The 21744-nt window shown below is 23.1% G+C and overlaps 1 protein-coding gene across 2 annotated transcripts; it reads right to left on the bottom strand.

Annotated features, from left to right (window-relative positions):
• Positions 1–1521: 1521 nt before the first annotated feature.
• LOC112590876 (TBC1 domain family member 23) lies at positions 1522–21387 on the bottom strand. Of its 2 annotated transcripts, none has more exons than XM_025334464.1 (13): positions 21077–21387; positions 7111–7317; positions 6842–7053; positions 6445–6767; positions 6249–6373; positions 6042–6192; positions 5780–5986; positions 5006–5222; positions 4793–4940; positions 4559–4728; positions 4383–4497; positions 4122–4298; positions 1522–1761 (listed from the first exon to the last, which is right to left on the bottom strand). In XM_025334464.1, the coding sequence occupies exons 2-13, from the start codon at positions 7134–7136 to the stop codon at positions 1680–1682; spliced, it is 1953 nt and encodes a 650-aa protein (XP_025190249.1). In that variant the 5' UTR covers positions 7137–7317; positions 21077–21387; the 3' UTR covers positions 1522–1679. The 2 variants fall into 2 exon arrangements, with proteins under 2 accessions (XP_025190249.1, XP_025190250.1); XM_025334465.1 differs by lacking the exon at positions 21077–21387 and adding an exon at positions 13309–13325.
• Between the last annotated feature and the right edge of the window lie 357 nt (positions 21388–21744).

Below are 21744 nucleotides of genomic sequence, written 5' to 3'. Positions count from 1 at the left end.
TTAATTTTTTTAACAAAATTTGTTTATTAGGTACTTTTAATAGGTTTAAATTATTATTTTTTTTATTATTGTATAGGTTTATAATCAATATATTTTTACAAATGTACTTTTAATAATAGCAATATTATACCATAATAATATATTTAATATTAATTTAACATACATTTCTTGGAATCTGTATAATTCAAAAAAATTGTTCGCGACTCACCAAAAATTGACTGACGACCCACCAGTGAGTCACAACCCACAGTTTGAGAAACGCTGGATTAGATGATTGATTATGATTGCCGTTTAGTATTAACATAATATGCAAATGGTTATGGGCTATATTTTATGTGGGCTGTATCGTTGCATAATGCTCCGATAGAACGGTTACCAACTGTTTAGTGCAAGAGTGTAAAACTGTTAATTCTAAATGTCTATTCATGATATTATAAGTAGACATATTTATGTACATGTGACTTCTTACGTTTATTAATAATTTGGTCATTTTTCATTTGATTGACATTGAACAATGAATAATATTCATATTTTAATTTTACTTTAAAAATAATTCATATTATATAATATTAACTAATAAGTAAGCTTTTTAAATAAATTTTTACCAGCCTACTAAACATAAAATACATTTTTAGGGAAAACATCACTATAATATGATAAGCCTATGTATTGAATTACATATTTTAGTTGAACTCGTGCAATAGATCAAGTCATCACCAATATTCTTAAAGAAGGTGTTATAAATAAAATTAATTTTAAATTCTAATGGTAAAAAGAAAATAATATATTAATTCAATATAGATAATATGGATTTATTAACAAGTCATTAATATCTACTTATCACATACATTACAAAGATGTTCTTTAAAGATTGTGTATAAACAAATTATCAATAATAGTTCAAATAATAACTAACATTAACAAACTTTTCATCTAAAAAAAAAAAAAAAATCAATATAAGTTAAAAATAAGACAGGAAATAAGTATTTTTTAATATTATAATATTTATATCGTCACAACTCATAACTGTAATACATATTTGCCAGTTAATTCATTTATCAGTTTGACTTCATATTAATATCAAGTAAATTAATAAATTTAATAATGTATTAATCCTTATTTATTAAAGATGGACAAATGAAAGACGTGAAAATATTAATACAAACTTTATTTATAATCTGTTTTAAAATATTAAGAATAAGGCATTTTTCATCATTTTAACAACTTAATAATTCAAAAAATAAATAAATAACATTAATTAAATTTCTTTAATATCTAATTAAAATAAACAAAAACAATTCATAATATAAATAGTCATATTTAAAAAAAGTTAAGAATAATTTACTGTAGATATAATACAATTAACATTAATTTTATAAACATAGCAATTTAATATGACATTTCAATAAAAAAAATTTACATTTTTCAATAGCCAAAAACAAATTTAAAACAATAAATAATAAAATAATATTCATCTTATTACTTTTCTTATAGATTTAATTTGTTTTACATAATGTTTTTTATATTAATAAATGAGCAATTTTATTTTTTCTTCATAAAATATTATTTGGTTTTATTAAAACAATTTATCCACTAACTTCTTATTATTTGCATTAAGTAATTGTATTGAATCTTGTTTTTGATAACATTTTTTGTTTTACCAAGTTTTACAAAATTGATCAGCTTTCAGTACGCTTAATATAATCCATTATTTGTTTGCTTATTATATCAGTAGCTTTTTGTGATTGTGGTATTAGGAATCTAAATACAATAAAATCAACAAAATGTAATACATAACTATAACATGATCCAAAATATGAGTAATAGTAGTAATACTGTAATAGAAGTAACATTAAATTATTAAATTTTTTAATTTCATTAACTTTTTTTAAGTATTAAAAAAAAAAAAAAAATTGAAAGCTTTAATTCATAGAAATAATTTTAAATTTTAGATTTCTTAGTTACCAAACATAACTTTATAAAATCAATTTAGATATAAATGGTTTAATGTACACCAAAATTCTTGAATCAAATTAAAATAATTGGTACTTGTTAAACATCACAGATTATTATAAATACTACAAACTGAAACTAATATTAGATTAACCTACACATTTATAATCAATTTCAATACTATTTTTGCTAAATATTTATCAATAACAGTTCTGCATTCCATTGCTACTTCATTGATATTAACTGTTATATTAGATTATTAGAATACATATTATAAATTATTTATTTAGTCATGATTTAACTTTTATATATAAAAAAAAAATAACTTTCTTTTTTTTGTTCTTATTATTTAGAAAAAAAATATAAATTCATCTGAACATTTTTTTTTCCTTGATTAAAAACTATTTATTATTAATAAAATATTTCATAGGATATCAAACAAAATTTATTTAATTTTTTAAGTTTACGAGTAACATGCAAAAATAAAATTAGTGATATTAGAGCTTTCACTTATGAAAATTATTAATTTTATGGAAATTATGTAGCTCCATTATAAATATTAATTATTAAAAAAATGTAACTATTACAAGTTATAGGTATAATGAATATTACAAAATACTACTAGAGGTCCTTCAATTTAATTTAATATATTATGTTTATGTATAATATATAGGTATGACATGTTTTAAACTAGGCACCGGCAACCTCCATAGAACTTTGTTCTGCGGCCCTCTAATATATAATAGTATAATACCATTTGTTTAAAATTTAAATTTTTTATCTTTAACTGTAATTAATAAAATCGAATTATGATTATTAGACTTTTACAAATATAAGCTATGAGTTTATCTCGCATTTTTCTTACAAAATATTATCTTTTATGACTATAATATACGCAGTATATTAAATACGATTAAATTATGACAAATACTTATCTGGTTATGATTTTAGTGCAGTTCATTTTAAAATATGCCAATGTACAGACATCATATAACAATTATGAAATTTAAATTAAAACTGCTCGAAGTGTTTTATAATTATCAATACAGTGTCAAAAAAATGTAAAATTTTTGATGACCCTGGTATATTCAACAAATCATGAATGGATTTATATTTTTTTATCGGAAATAAAGGTAAACTGTTTTGTTTATTTAGCCAAATTATTGTCAGATATAATATTATTCAAAGTAAAATTAAAATTATTACACAAACATATTAATGAACAGTGTTTGAATCATTATGTATGTACTAAAATTGTAATCAAATTATCCAAATCAACTTCATATTGGTAGTATAAATAAATTCATTTTTGAAATTTACAAAATAGATTTTTACTACATCTTCCAATTCTTCTATATAAGAGAAAAAAATTAATTTGTTTCAAAAATTCTTTTCTGTTGACATTGTCAATGTTAAATCTAATTTACAGATAGAAGTCATAGAATTACAAAACATCAATGTTTTTAAAACTGCTTTTATAGAAAGTAATGAACTAAAAATATTTGATTTCAAGTCTTTTTATTAAAAGTATTAAAAGTTTTACCAAAAAAACAATTACTGCTTTTAGTAGCACTTATCTTTGTGAGCAGATATTTACAATAATTAAATATTGAAAAAATCAATATTGTTCACAGTTGAATGTAGTTTTGAAAATATCGACATTCAATATGAAAGTGGATATAAAAAAAATTAACGGGAACAATTCAACTTCAAAAATCATACTAGAAACTAAATATTTATATTTTTTTGCACTTAAGAAATAATTAATTATCTTTTTTTTTAAATTTTTAAATTTTCTCTTCTAATGTATTTTATCTAAATTTAGTTAATAAGAACAACCTCAAAATGAGAAACTCAATATATCCATTAATATATTAGTATTATATTTTAAAATTACATTTTAATAACGTTTATTTTAATGTTGTATGTAGCCCTCAATGAAAAGCTGATAACAAATATGGCTCACTTGAGTAAAAAGATTGCCAACCCCTGTTCTGAACCATTAAAAATAATACAAACATATACTGTTATACCATAAATCATTGTATAACATACACTATAATAAAACATTAATCTTTTAAATATTTAAATATGTTTATCAAGTATTAACTAAATTATTACTACTATTACTTTAGATATAACTCAATAAATAAAATATTAATAATAACCTGTCTATATCTTTTTCTGATTCAGAATATTCAAAAATAATCAAATCTGGTCGTTTTTTGCGACATTTAATGTTCAAAATAGTTCCTAGTGAATGATTTACCAATGAACAAATTTTATTAGAATCTTTTGTGTCTACTTCAACTATTATTAGGTTATTTTTTGTCAGCACCAATTTCCTAGTATAAAAAATATATAAACACCATATTAGATAATTGTTTTATTCATCAAAGAATTAATTATAAGATTTATAAGTATATTACCCTGGAATTAATGATCCATCATTTCTGATATGTTGACAATCAAATGATGCAATTACATTGAATTTATTTAATAGCATCGATAAACTATTACAATGAGCTGCATCATCTAGTTCATCTAATTAAAATTGAAACTTTAGGTTTATTGATAACAAAATTATAATTACTTTTTTAAATACCTTCTGAATCTTGATTATTGTCATCTTCATCTATTGCAAAAACTGGTGCCATATTTCTATATCTTTTGTTACCACCATTTGTTTTTTCATTTTTTGTACTATTATTATTACTTGATAAAAAGTCCATTAATTTACCTTTGACTTCAAACGATTTGGATCTCATTGCCACACTATAACATTCATATATTTAATTGCATTTTTGAAAAATAAAGAAATATTTTAAACAATCTTTACCCAAGTTTAGAAAACAATTCATTAGTTGAATTTGTTTGAGTCAATCGTTCTCTATTTTGATTTAGACTACTTAAACACTGGGAACATCGATTACGATCATGATCACTCAAGCCATCAATATTGTTTTTTTCAAAATATTCATGAAGTGCTATTAGAATAGAGATTATAAATAAAATAACAATCTTAACAAATTTTAAGAAAAAAAATACAAACCTTGATAACCACCATTAAGCATAGAAACATAGAGAGAATGTTTTTGTAGAAACGCAGAAACAACCATGTGAGTATTTTGGTTAGCATCTAAACCACTACCACAACCTGAGAAACACCAATGTTCTCCTCCTCCTGAACGGCCCTCAACAAAACTCTGCTTCTGACATGATAATAGACCTTCTACAGCAGTCCAAAAAGAAACAGGATCTTCCAAAAGCTTTAAAAACAAAATTAATATTAAATCTTATTATTTATAAAATCTTGTTACAAAAAACAAAAAAGACCTCTTTTTACAAGAAAAAAAAATAACAAAATATTCTATACAATAACCAGATTTGTTTGTTATGTATGAATATAGTTTTTATGGTTAATAAATTTATCTGGGTTTTTGCTATGAATAATTAATTTCATTTTAATGAATTAAACAATTAAATAAATATAAGTATATACATAAATTCAATAACATGGTTAATGTAAAATATAGTTTTATTTTATTTAAAATAACATTATTAATTTTTTCATGAAAAAAATAAATGATAATTATGAAGAAGAAACGTGAGTTTATGTTAGAAAAAAATTCCTTATATTTTAATCTACTGCATATAGAAGATAGAAAATAGACAAATCAATAGTGTTGATACATTTTCAACATCTTTCATAGAATTAAAAATATTAAATAAGTATAATTTTCAATAAAATGTTAAGTTTTAAAAAAATTACTTATTTAGGTTTTACTAAGACTTATGGTAAAAAAAAAAAAATAATGGTACATACTAAAGTACTGTCCAGAGGAAAGGCAATAGGCAAATGTCCAGCATTGTATTGTTCTGCGGGTCGGCAATCCATGACAAAAAATTTTAAGCTGTTAGTCACTGTTTTACTTGTATGTGACACTAATTCAGTTACACTAATTGGAAGGCATAACATTTGTGAAATTCCTTTATCTGGTTGCTTTGGGTCAAAAATATATCTTGCAATATCCTGAAAATAATTTAAAATACTAACTATTGTATTTAACAGATATTTAATTACATACTTTTATAAAAGATGATGGTGTTAGTTTATCATAGTATTCTGCCAAAGACCAGAAATCGTTTATATCATCTATGGCTAATTGTGATGGTAAATTCGCAAGAATTTCAATCAATTGTGTTTTAGGTTGGTGTTTTAATGAAAATATATGATCCCTAATACAAGATTTAAAATATTAGACTTAGATAAATATTTCTTATAAAAAATGTACCTTGCATTGATGATAAATACTAAAGCCAAAAAAAATATAAAAAATTTGTCTTTTTTTGCTAAGTATAAATCCCAAATATTTAAAATTACTTCTAAAGAACATGTTTCTGAAAATAAAGTTTGTATCTAAATAAAAAAAAACAATTAAAATTAGTAATTAATGAAAACTTTTTAAAGATTAATAAATTAATAAATACCCATGATTCGCTATAAAGTTCTGGCCCTAATTTTAGAGAATCTAATAAATTACACAACTCTGGATCATGATATAATAACAATATCCGTAATAAATGATAACAGTCTTGGTGTTTAGCTAAGTACTCTTCATCAATCGCACGGAACATAGTATATGAATCAATTCGAGGTAGTTTTAATGATATAATTGGACGAATTATTGATGACCATCTTTTACTTATATCATATGTGTCTGTATTATATATTTTGCACATTGTCACCAATATAGCTTCAGCATCTGACAAACAGTTTAATTTTTCTTCTTCATCTTCAATTTCTAAAGAAGCTAAACAAATTTAAAAATATATATAAATATTAAATTGTTTTTAATAGTTTAATGATATTTGTTTATTCACATACCAATTAACATTTGACAGTCTACCTCCAACTGTTCTATGTTCTTTATAATTGGTCTCTCATCTAACAAAGTTTGAATAGTATCATCATCACGAGTCAATAACTGACGCCACATCTGACCCCTACATTCATTGGCAATTACAGTAAAATTTCCAGATTCTTCACTAAGTGGAGACTCATCTTTCTCACAAAGTGCTTTTTCTAACGCTTTCATCCTACTCATAAATCATTATTATTAAATAATACTATAACATAAAATAATATGTTCTTACCATCCTTCATCTTCCTCTTCAGACATTTTAAATATTATTTATCTAGACTAATTTATTATGAAATAAATAAATTTTAGAAGAAAACACAGTCGTTACATTGTAAACATGCATTACTTTCTTTGTTAATGATTACATATGCATAACAGTTATACTTTAGCAGTAGAAATTAGTCATAAAACAATTTTACATTATCAATTCAGGTCTGATCTGAAAACGTTTAAAAGTAAATAAATAATTATAAATTATAATAAAACTTTGGTTAACAGAGGTACATCGTTTTCTGAAATTTATTATTATTTATTACAGATAAATAATGTTATCTAAAATTAATTTATCATTATTCTTTAAGCAAATGATAAGTCTTTTATCAGTTTTCGTTTAAAAATTAAAACGTAATAATTGTAAGTTGGTATTTATATTCAAATAGGATTATTGGGATAGTATATCTGTTATTTCTCTTACCTAATTATTATTTAGCTAATTAATACTAATATGTTAGCTTTAAAAATTAGAATTCACAATTTAGAATTGGTAAAAATTAATTATTATTTCTATTAAATAGTAAATACTAAATAAAAAATAAAAAATATTAATGTACTTTAAAAACGAACAACGTTTGTCTTCTTGTATATGTAATTGAGAATTCAAATATTTTTTCAAAATGAAAATCGGGGAAGAAAAATTTGCAATATGTAGGTAGGTATTGTTTGGAATTAACAAAAATAGTTATAAAATAAAATTTTATGACTTAGATTACGATGGTGTACGGAGGCCCTCAATTAGATAATGGATGTTGATCAGTAATCTAAAATGTAAAACTGAAGGTCAGTAATTTTAATGACACGATGACAATAACAGTTTAACTTACTGAACATTACTCAATAATAATTAGTACATACCTAATGGCAATCACTATTGATTATAAATAGGAACTAAAAATACTATATTATTTATAATCAATACTACATATTTTACTAACATATGATACGACCATATTATGTAAAATGTGCTTATACGAGCTATCCTTACAATTCACCAAAAACAGCTTAATGACTACCTAGTACCTACCTACTAATGAAGTAGATGGGTAGTTAAGTAGTAGACTTTACTGTCTATACTATATTAAATAGGTGACAAGTAGAAAATTTAGAGGCTATGTAATTATCAAAATTATTTATAACTTTATATTTTACAGGTAGGTACCTAAGTACTTCTACGCCATATTATATAGTATAATTATTACATAATATTTATTGGTTGTTTAAACACCGAAAAACAAAATAAATATTAACTACGTTTATATACTATAAGTATCTACTAGCTATACTAATTTCTACAAAACCTACTCCTTAAACCCCTATCTATTTAATAAATTAACAGTAGGTAATACTTAGATTATTTATTAATTATTAAAATTTTATTATTACAATATAAGTACTATATTTTTATTTATATTACAAGTTACAACAATTAAATAGCGATATCTTCCTAGCAAAATTGATAATTATAAAATACTAAAATATTATATGTAGTATTATGGTACTATAATAACCGTAGACGTATCTACAACGTGACGATAAGTCATAAGTCATAACTCGTAATTCATAAGCCGTATAAATAAACGATTGTCGATTAACATATAAGTATAGATATCTACATTTAATATAAAGTAGGCATAATAATATAACCTACATAATATGAAATATTTACATTTTACACAGCCACACAGGTAGGTACTTAGATTACAGGTAGTTGCTTCGTGCATCCAGACCACATCAACTTTGATATGATATTAAGTTAATAGGTGTATATTATTAAATCTTCTAAAATTCAAATAGAATAAACAATTTTTTTTATTTCTAATGGCTAAAATTAAAATCATAAACTTTCTACTTCATCGTTCATTTATTTATAATATATTTCATATTATTTATTTATTTTTTTTAAAACAAAGATAATATTTTTAATTTACTCTCTGACCTATGTGCCATAAATAAAACATACTCACACAAAGTCGTTCAAATGGATTTAGTGTATGAAATATTGGTTTGAATTTTATTAATTAAATCTTCAAAAATATTATTTTCTATAATTTTTATAATAAATAATTTGTTTTTAATTAAATTATTCAAGAACTCCATACAAAACAATTTAAACCAGTACGTTTCAAATACATCTGAAACTAAGAGATAAAATAAATAGTTTATAATAAATATCACTCATTAGTAACACTATTGATTATATATTATATAGTTTTACTCTGAATAATGTTCGAATTCGTAATTAATTTCATGAAAACTTTAAATCACGAATAATACATTTTATACAAATTTAATATTTTGAAAAAAAAATATTTTTTCTATTATATTAAATTAGAAGTTGTTCTTGTATTTTAAGGAAATTAAAGAAATCAGCCAGACAAAAATATTTATATCATAAAAATAAAATATTTTTAGTGCTTTGAAATTTAAATTGTATAAGACATTTTTTTTAATTCTATGCATGGTGAGATGATACTTAAGAAATCACAAATTTACATTTTTCTTATGTATAAAACTCAAGTTTACATAATATCATTATGTTATTGGCTGATCGAATCCTATTAATCACAAGATAGCCATCTAAAATAATTAATAAAACCAATTATTTTTGTTTTTTTACACATTTATTTGATAGTTCATAATTTGTATTGAATAGGTACATTTAATACAAAAAAAAAAAAAAAAACCTAAATTATATAATTGGAGTGTTCCAAGGGTTCCAGTGTACCTTACGAATAATTTGTTAAAGGGTACACTTTTTAACTACCATTAGAGGTAGAAAGACTGAGTCCTCTTACGACCCCCACTTTAACCCCAAGTAATTAGCCGAATTTTTCGGAATATCTACCCTTATGCTACTCTACAACTTTATACTACTCATACATGGTCACCTATTGGGGGAGAGAAGAAAGGGCATTTGCCTCTCATTGCAAACAAATTCTATGAACTTGATATTATCTAATTACGAAGACAAATTGTATTTTAAAATCACTACATATTAAGATATAAACTGACTAAATATATGTATAACAATACAAATATAATTTATTATTTTATTAATATTTATAATTCGCATAATAGCATATTTACACACACACATATATTATATATATATGAAAATAACATTAAATCTTTATTATCTTACATTTGAGAATTTTTTTATTTTATCCTTCTTTAAAATTTTATCTATAGGCACCCATATACTCATACAAACTAAATTGCTTATATTTTAAAATAATGAGTGTAAACATTTAAATAGATTACCTTGTAGGTATACATAATATAGTATTATAAGTATAGCCTCTGGTATGGGTATTAACACAGATTAAAATATATACTAGCGTATTATTTAATATAATGATAGTATTAAAAATAAATGTACTACTACTAAATAATATTTTAAATACTATGTTGTTTCGTTTTGAGCTATTTATAGATATTTAAAGTTTTCTACTTTTCTTAGTTTTTATTTAGTTTATTGTTAATTATAAGTACCTAAATAAAGCTTTAAAATTCTATACAATACACAAGACTTCTTTTATTCTTTATTTACATTATAAATACTATGTATACCGAAGTGGCACAATTATTAATATAGGTACATGTTAACTATAAAGGTGGGGTAAATTTATATAATAACGTTTATTAATTACGTAAATAAACTAACTATAAGAAATACAGTACATAATATGATAAGTGGTTAATAATTTTAATATTTTAGTTAGTTTAATTATTTTTTTTGATAAGTTTTAATATGAATAGTCATCCATTGATCCATTAATATACTCACGGTTGAATTTTTTTTTTAACCTTACCGTTAATAAACGTAGTTTAGTGTACACGGGGGAAGAGGTGTTATGAAGATCATGACATAATTTTAGTTTAAGACGTCTAGGTGGGTTTCCAGGAACGGAAGGGATTGCAAGATTTTATACTAATGAGTTATTTTTGGAGGTACCTAAGACGATTGTGAAAGTGTTAGTAATATATTTTAGCTTCTTCATGAACTAATTTTAATTTTAGATCAGGATGGATAATGTTGTTCAAGACATAAAAAAAAGGTATTTACAAATTTTCTAATTGCTATATTTTAAAATGTTTGATTTTTTTTAAATTTCCCCATACATCCAAAATGGATTAAGGATTTATTGATGAGCCGTTATTAATGTTAATTTGTTTATTATTATTAATAAATGTTTTTAATAGACATAATCGAGAATCTAGATTGAATTATTTAAATTAATATGCTAGACTCTTGACTTAAGACCGAGGAAAGTCTATGATCTAAAGTTAATCGAAGATATTAATTGTTTATGAGATTGGAATTTGTATACCATAGAGGGAGACTGGCAAGGCACAATTAATCTGAGAGTAAATATGTGATGATGTATATATAGATTTAGATTAATTTATTTTTGCCTCCATTTTGTGTACTAGCCTTCCATAATGGAATAATTATGGAAAGGTGATTTTATGTTGTGAGAAGCGACAATGAGATTAGGATTTACAGAATTATATTAGCCTTGTAATCAGCGTAATTGGCGACCAGTATGTTTAGTATTATGGATTGATAAAAAATGTAAATGCAGAGTTAAGAGAATAAAGTTTCACCTTGAAGAATATCTAAAGAGATTTTAGCTAACTAGAAAGCGTTGTGCCGAAATGAGTACTGAAATATCTATTAGAAAGATAAGATTTAGCGATTAAAAAATAGATTGGATGCAAATACTTTCTTTTTTTTTTTGGTTTAGATAAGAGCCTATCGTGCCAAACCTTGTAAAATGTCTAAATACGAAATATCAAGAAATGTCTATGTGCAGGCTATGTGCAATATGATTTTTTTTTGAAAACATATGAAATTACATCTACAATTCTAAACCCTTGGCCATCCTGTGGAATCTGAACTCAAGATACTTTATTAGTATTTTTTTTTGTTTGAATTAAAAGAAAAGAAATGTAGCGTACCGCTTCGTACATTTTTAAGAGCACTTGAAGTTCAAATATTGATAATATTTTAAAGACTGCATACATACTACTTTTATTCAAAAATATGTTTATTTTACAAGTATTCGATATTTCGATTGATCATTTTCATTGTTAAGTCCTGTTTCGGGAACTTAGCTAAATCATGATTATCAATATTATCTTGTCATTCAATATTATTGATATTCAATATAAATCAATAATATATTAAATATCAAAGTATTTTTTTATGTTAAAATTTTGAATTTTATATTTATTTTGCTTTCTTAATATTTAAATATTTACAGCAATAACATATTATATAATATGTATATTGTTAATATATTAGCATTTATATTAACTTTTTGATCAGGATACAATTTAGCTATCATTAAATAAAATTTGGGACGCAAGAAACATGCACCAATTTTAAGGATGTATTTTAAAATTTAAAAAAATAATTTACAAGTGATCTGCAAAACATTAGTAGGTACACTTTTTGAATTAATCGGATTAAGTTATAGGGGGATTGACAATTTTATTAATATGTCATTTCTCCTAGTTTTTTATACTAGCAGTATTTTTAAATTAATGTTTGTATGCATGAATTATACTTATCTTTCCCTACTAAACACGACATTTGTAATTCTAGGTCAATAAACATAATATGTTAACAACAGTATTTACATAATATTATAGCATAATTATATATTACATTATTACCTATACGTATTTAATACTTTAGTTAAGTAAATCAAGTTTTAATAATTTGTATTTTTCCAATAGAGTGATGTTGATTTTCAATTGACTTCGATACAGCCAATATCTATATTTTACTATTTAATAGGCATCTACTATTTTACTATATTTGATATATTATAAGTACAATATGTGCAGTATAAAAAATGAATATTTTTACATATATACAGTATTCTATATGGCTTCATTAATCATTATCTTTTTGAAGATAAAATAAAAAAAAATTATATGTACTTTAATATAATTTATTAATTGGGTGTGTATAATGTATAAATAGAATAATTAATATAGGCTTTAATATTTGGACTTAAATTATTAAAATTCATTATTATCAACATTTGACAAGTCAATAAAAACCATTAAAAATATAAATTTCAAAAAAAAAAAATCAAAAATTAGGTAGATTGTACTAGATAAACCAGGAAAAGGTACTCACATATTATACCGATGAATGGTGATAACACTGATAACTGATAATTAATAATAATTTACAATGTGATGAACAGCGTAATGTGAGAAAAAATGAAAAATGTTTAATAAAATAGGCTATTTAACTTTTGTAGCAATATGTAGGTAACGATACTCTACAATCTAATTAGATTAGGTAATAATTATTCTAATTATTATTTATTATTAACGCTTGTATTAATTGACAAATATAATTTATTATTGAATAATAAAAATATTAAATTAAATAGACAAGAACTACAAATATGAACAATTGATTAATTATTAAGTTTACATTGTAATGCAATTACATTTTAATATTTTACGTTTATAAAGGTACGTCCTACTTACTTTATACACTTATTACCTACACATATCGCATTCAATGATGTCAAGTGTTAACTGATTATAATATACTACAATAATAATTATTTATTATGTTAAAATTTTAAGTAATAAAAGTATTGCATGACATGATATCATAAAATAACACACAACCATTATATTATTACAGTGTAATATATATAGGTGTGGTATTAATGTATTACTCTATGACGTATAAAATTTGTTTTATAGTTAATTTTATTTCACTATATTTGAATTGAAACTGATAGTTATTATTATTTTATCTATTTGATGTTTAATAATAAAAAAAAAAATCAATGAATGTATTAATATAAAACAATAACCATAGTATTTGTGTTTTGAAAATAAAATAAAATTTAATCTTTACTCTGTAGCACAGTATATACCGTGCTCTGTAGTAAGGTTTGAAATAGTTTGAGGTACGAAAAACTAATTTCGTTTTAATACTTGTTTTTATTCTTAATATAAGTTTTAATTACGACAATCATCTTGAACGTAAGATTACAACTTAAAAAAAAATGATAAGTGAATTAATTTTTATGAAATTTACTGAGATATAATCAGAGGTATTGTTATTTAAATATAGTTATTTGTCTTCATAATTAACCACTATTCAGATTAAAATAGGCGAGTTTTTGATCAGTTGATCAAAATTATATCACTGGGTCAAAATACCTCTAAACTATAAAATTATTTCCGAAGATATTTTAATCTTTAGTTGATGAAACTTTGTTTCAAGTTTTAATGCAAAATCGATCTCTGTAATTTATTCTACAAATCATAAATCGTATATATTCATTGACTCTACTAAATAATGAAAAAAAAACTATGACGACAAATACATTTTCGATAAAACGCACGGGGCTGAATAAAAATTAGTTAGCCTTTACTTAATATATATATTGTATTTAAAATAAAATAAAAATAGAAATTTTTATAAGAATCACATTGAATTAACCTACATTTTTACTTTAAAAGATCAATTATTAATCTGGAGATCTATTGTTTTTGTGATACGAACAATTCCATAAATTAGAATCGTTCGTACGAAATTAAGTGCGGATACAACTTCATATGTACATTTATATTTTTTTTTGCGAATGTCGTTCATACAAAAATAAGCTCTCCGTTCAGTATTCTCTTCAAATAAATGTAATTTTGTAGGTATATTATTTGCCCTTTTCTCAAAAATATCTCAAATAATCTAATTGTTTGTATGTAATATATTAAGATAAAGAGAAGTATTTATCATAAATATCGATTTTTTCAAATTAAAGTTTGCTAACATTCACTTGGTTGTAATATAAAAATTTTATACTACAAATTATGGTTAAGTGACGATTAAGTAGGTACCTCTTTTTTTATATCTCAAACATTTCATTATGAGAATGTGACATATACCTATATAGGTAGGTACTTCTCTATTAGTATTAAAAGTCTTGAATTATATACCCGTATTAAGAGGACTGTCGATGAACCCAAATGTGTTATATCTGTTTAACAAATGCGCCACTTACAAAATTCTGTATAATCTGTGTAAATTCGTGGTACAATTTGGTATTTTTAGCTTCAATATTACAGTAAATAGTTAATCAGATTTAAATGCAAGAATATCATTTATAAAGACAGAATAAAGTATAATCGTTTTTAAATAAGTTATGAGCATTTTAAATTTGTAATATTTTACTTGATAGTAAAATTATAATACCCAGCTGACATTAAAATTAAATGCTTAAGATATCCCAGATAATATTCATAGTTCATACTTTTAAATTTGATTTTTTTTTCTCAAAAAATTTGAGGTTTTTAATCCATAACTCTTCATATAACTACAAATACCTCATTTAATATCTTGAATCACATTCTTCATATCTATTTAAAAATAAACACAGCAGAAAAAATCGCAACGGAACTATGCAAATGCTTTTGTTTCCTACTAACAAACTATCCAAACCCCTTAATATCAACGATAAATTTCGAAACCATTCCTGAAAATCCTTCTAGTTGACAAAAAGAAAATGAAAATTTTTATTTTAATCAAAATTAACCAAATTTCCAAGTAAAGTGACTATTTTTTTCACGTATCTCATGTTTTAAATATATAAATAGATAAATTTGTTTACCATTAAAGTATTAAATATTTAAATTTAACTATACATATGGATTAACATTTGTATAAAAATATTTAGATATGCGTTATACCTTATAATAATTAATATGATTGTATATAAAATTAAAAGCATGATTAAATTAAGATCTTTCACATTTTCCATTATCAAAATTAAATAAATACTATAAATATAACCAAAATTATTTTATTTTAATTATATAAGTAATGGTTAATGGTTATAAGTTTATAACTTATAAGTTCTAAAAATGGTACTGAATAGATTATAATATACAGGACTCCTTTCAGCATTATCATTATTGAAACATTTCAGTGTACATTAAGTTTTCAATTTTAATAAATATAGAACAAAGTATTAACAAAAATATTCTATATAATCTATATTTATATAAAATGTATGTATATTGTTAGTAAAATAATATATACTCCTATAGGTAGTATAAAATGTTTGAAAATTATTAACAGAATGATTATTCTAAAGCTAAGTCAGTCGTTTTATAAAACAATTTGATCGTTTTTGGAAATATATGTTTTTAGATATTATACTAGTATAATAGGTATAGTATACCTGGTATACTTTAATTTTTATTATACTAGTGTCATATATATTTTTTGCAATCCCGCATAAGACAGACATACATTTGATATAAATAGATTCACATTTTCCACTTAATTTCACTTATTCAATCTAAACATCAGTATAAATAAGTAAAAACTAACTTACTACCTATTTGTTAAAAAAGCGATTTTTCTATATTGCTTTTTTGAATATTGTATATACTTTTATCCAAATTAGTAAAAATATAAAAATTATGACGATAAAAAATAATCAAAAATATCATTTTTATTTTAAAAAAATCGTATAATACTAATTTTAAATTATCTAAAAAAAATATCTCTTAAATTTTTAAGGAAAATAAGACATGTTCTTTTTAAAAAAATCGTCATACTATGTAAATATGATATAGGTAACCAGAGTTTGTATCGTATGGAATAATAAATTATAATTATTAAATTTAAGTGAGTATAAGACGTAAAACTATTGGTTATAAAATAAACTCTTCTAAAATCAATAGTAAAACTAATTGTTCCTACAATAATTTAAATAATAAGGACATTAAGTGAAATAATATTCTCTATACCTTTGGCTGATGATAAAATAAATAAATAATAACATTAGAATATTATTTTAAAATAAATACAAAATAATTTTAAATATACAAATACAATGACATAGTTATTAATTGGATTGTTTATAATAATAATTTAACAAGGAATGTTTAATACTATTTAATTAATTGTCAAAATACTTTTTTTTTATTAGATGAAATAATCTTATCTTATAAACTATTAAACACTATTATTTTTGCAATTTTCGGTGAAAAACATTTCACAAAGTAGCCAAAGTAGATGTACAATAATAATTAAAATATAATTAAATTTTTCATATTTTATTTACTTATTTAATATTCATTGTACGCGTACTTACGAATTAGTAAAAATTAAAAAAATGATTTATTCTCAAATAAATTATTTTAACTAGAAAGTGGGAAACTATTTTTATTATCAATAGTGAATAATATCATAGATTAAGTATATTTAATCTAAGATAATATATAGATTATAGGTTAATTATAGGTTAATGCTTAATAAACTATATTTGGTTAAATTTAAACATTATCATTTAATATAAATAATATAATTGACCATTAAATATGATTATTAATTCACTAAGCACTAAGACACAAATATGAAATATATTTTTTTTAATTCACCCAATATTTATTTTATAGATAAGTAATTATATTATCATTTAAATGGTCTAAATTTCAGGTGTACCATAAAAATAAATCTATTTTTCATGGTTTTTTTACGGATGCTAATATATTATAGTTAAGCTGACCCACTAACCTCCCACCTAAAAATATAATGTCACTGTTGTAGTATTGTAGTGTTGTCTGTTGAAATGTATACTTTCACCAATCGTATTTTAGTACCTAAATTATATAATATTTAATGTCACAGCTTTTTATAATTTGTCAAATGTAACAATAAAATAATACGCACTAGAATAAGATGATTATTTTCAATCTTAACATTAATTATCTATACCTAAATACCAACACATTTTTGAAATTAAAAAAAATATATAAATTATTTTACTAGATAGTTTGAGAACTGATATAAGTTATGTATAAGTTATGTTTTTAACTATTTTAATGGTCAACATATATTTTAGATTCTGAGCAAATCATTATTGTAGTATTAATTTTTCTTAGATATTATTTTTCTTATATGTATATGTTTACCTACACATTTATACTATGTACAGTAGAAAAAAATGCTTAGCTTTTCTTTTTTAGGAGTGTTTCTGGTAGCAAATTGGATTTATTCGGTACTTTTGTGAAGGCAAAATAATTAAAAAATCTGTTTTTAATGAAAATAATCAGTAAAAAAAAAAAAAAGTTTAAAAAACCAGAATTTTTGAGCAAAACCAAATTTTGACAAAATATATTTTATTTTTTTGGTGTAATTTAAAAATAAATAACTGAAATACCTGAAATTCTAACTTAAAATATGTATTTTCTTTTCAATAAGTGATTAAATTATAAAATTATAAATGATGTAATTTTTAAAATAATTTGACATTTTTACTATTTATAGAAATTTTACATTTTCAATATTTGTTCAGTTTTTTTTTTTTCCATAAATATAGTTGAAAAATATTTTCTTAATCAAAAAGCTTGAAAATGAAACAAAAGATTCCTTATTTATAGCTAACACTAATAAAATATAAAAGACAAATAAATACAATTAATATTTATACATAAAACCTCTGAATAGGGAAGACTTTTAGTCATCAAAATTCTATCCGCTACTTTAAAGGAATAAATTTTTGAAATATATAAAGGCAAATGTTAGTAAAATGAAAAAAAATTATTATTATTTAATACTTTAATGATATAATAATTTTAATATGTTAACAATATATATTTTAAAAAATATAAAAAATAAGGAATGCATACACGGATACATGAATAGATATAAAATTCAATTTCGTGTGAAAATCAGGTGTTTGAACGAGTTTATTATTGTTATACTACTTATATATATATATATATATATATATACGTATACTAGTATAAACGCGTTTTTCTATTATTTTGTCACTATTTTCAAATTAATAATAAAATTGGTATCCACTACTCGAAAGTTTTCTCATTGAAAAATAATGAAAATTCTTACATTCTTAAAAACGTTCGCTATTGGGAGGTGTCCGTTAGGCGTTAGCCATTAGAGGAAGTTTCACTTTATTAAGTTCAAATTTGGATGAAATTAGACATTTACACATAGAATAAGGATTTTAATTATTTTGTGGCAATTTAAAAATATTATTGGCACTCAAAACTTTTAACGTATACAGCTATTATACCTATTTTACACACATAATAAAATTGCCAAATGCAATGCTATATAATAAAACGGATTACATGTTATTAAATAAATTACTATAATAGTAATATTAATACAAGTTTATTTTGATAAAATTATTAAAATATACTTAGTAGTATAGGCTGACAAACCATTTCCGTCCAGCATCGTTTATCGTGTTCAGTGATTCATTATTGAATTTAAATTTAACGCAATATACATTACAGTGACCTACTCAATGACGAAGTACATTCGATACCTACTATAACAGTAGAATGGTTATCTACTTTCCCTGTTTTAATTTTGTATTTTGGAGCAAAACATTTTCATGAATATTTCGATACATTGATAAATAGTGAATATTTATTGAACCATAATATCATTGTACTCATTTTTATATACTTATACGTATATTATATAAAATTTTAGAATGACAACCAACTTTGAATTAAATGAAGACATAGACTCCTGAGTGCAAGTTTTTAAAAATAATGTAATAATTTATAGTATTAATTATTATATATATACTTATACATGTTGTACATAAAAATCATTTGTATTTTAAAGGCAGAAAAAGTACTCGACTCGGACAAAAAATATAAGAATCTTTGAAGACTACATGTCATCATGGAACTTTTAGTTTTAACTAAATTTTTTTAGATAAAAAAAATATTATAAAATGACAGACAATTCTCACTTTGCAAAGAAATCTGCATTTATTAAAACTCTGATTAATAGAATTTTTTAGTTAATTGTGTTTGTTGATACTTATATTTTATACTTGGTTATTTTTAATGCATTTTTTAGTAGTAGTAACGATATAAACTTTTTTATTCGAATGAGAACCACCCTTTTTTAAAATCATTTTTAGGTACATGATTTTTTTGAGGTATCTAATATCTTAATCAATTTAGACGAAAAGTTTCTTAATTTTTAAAACTAATAAAAATTAAATATTTTTTTTTTTTTTATTACTTTATTTATATTTCCACAATCTGTTACATAAATTTAAAACAATAAGTGAAATTGATGAAATGGTAATTATGGCGTGAAGGACGGATTAAAGATACCTTCCAGTGAAGGCACTTTTACAGTTAAATATGAAGTAAATACATGTTGTTTACTAGTAATGAGTACTAATGACTAGTAATGATAGTTAATTATTTTAATAAAAACGGTGATATAATATAAAATATTAAATAGATGCGTATTAGGTATTCAGTCTAGTTAGAAATTTATGTCTTTTTATAATTTAAAGGTAGGTAATCACTATATTCAGATAATTTTCACAAATCATAAAGTTATAAAGGTATGTTAATAAGTTGTTATTAATCACTCCAATTTTAAAATAATTATAACCTCCATACCTTTAAATATACTATTCTTATATTTTATATTTTAATAATTCAGAAATTATATGTTCGTATTTCGGTTTTGAAGTAGGTGTCAAAATGAAAGCAAATTTTTATTTACTACTTTAAAAGTAATAGTTTATACAGACGTAACAGAATACTCCTTAAATAATATAAAAACTATAAAATATTTAAATATTTATGTGTTTAAAAATATGGTGTTTATTAGATATACTAAAAATATTTTTAAAAAAATCATAATTAAAGAAAAAATAAATTTGAAAGTTCTAACGAGTCACTCTGTATATTTAACATTACTACACACTTAATAAATTATACAATTGTTTCAACTATGATTTACCTATTAAATACACACACACATATATATATGTATATTAGTTTAATAATATGTAAATAAATGTGATATATTTCATCTATTATATTTGTTATTATTATTTATATAAATTACTCTCGCTTACCTACGTATCGCGAACATTATACTCTAATGGTTGGAATAAACGTTCAAAGTTTCTGTTTCAATGCACAGTGAAGCGCGGTCTGAACATTAAATAAAAAAATAAAATCAATAAATGTACGTAAACAGATAAAAGTTCAGGTTTCTATAGGCCATTGTATGGTCATATGAACGTATAGTTGATGGTGTGAATGTTTAAATAATTTCAAGTCACCGGAGTGAACGGCATCGTCGTACGCAACAACTATCATCGTGGCATCAAATTAATGACGTTCCGATAATTTAATAAACATTATAATAATAATATAAAAGTATAAAATTCATAAACTTGTCGTTACGACGTCACAGCGCACGTTGACTACCCGTGAGTGCCGCCACTGCGGCGTTAAAAAATTAATGTTTGCGTGTGATGACGTGCTTACGTCGCTGGTCGTCGTCAAACGTCCCGCCAAAAGTGGCCAGGGGCGTACAGTGCCATTCGTCGCCGTCGTCCCGGGCTTCTAGACCGACGGCCTAACGGTTGGCTACACTGCAAAGCCGCCGCAAAAGAGTGACGTACATTGCGCCCCACGGGATCAAGTGTACACGGAAAACATCTACTTTAACCGTGCGGCACGTGGTGGGGGATGCGTCCGTGATCGCGCGGTGCGTGGAAGGGATGACGGGGAATGA

Source organism: Melanaphis sacchari, unplaced genomic scaffold (assembly GCF_002803265.2).
Source record: "Melanaphis sacchari strain LSU unplaced genomic scaffold, SCAv2.0 Contig121_pilon_pilon, whole genome shotgun sequence".
Taxonomy (NCBI): domain Eukaryota; kingdom Metazoa; phylum Arthropoda; class Insecta; order Hemiptera; family Aphididae; genus Melanaphis; species Melanaphis sacchari.
The sequence above is the reverse complement of the archived record's forward strand: the minus strand, read 5'-3'. Positions and strand labels throughout refer to the sequence as shown.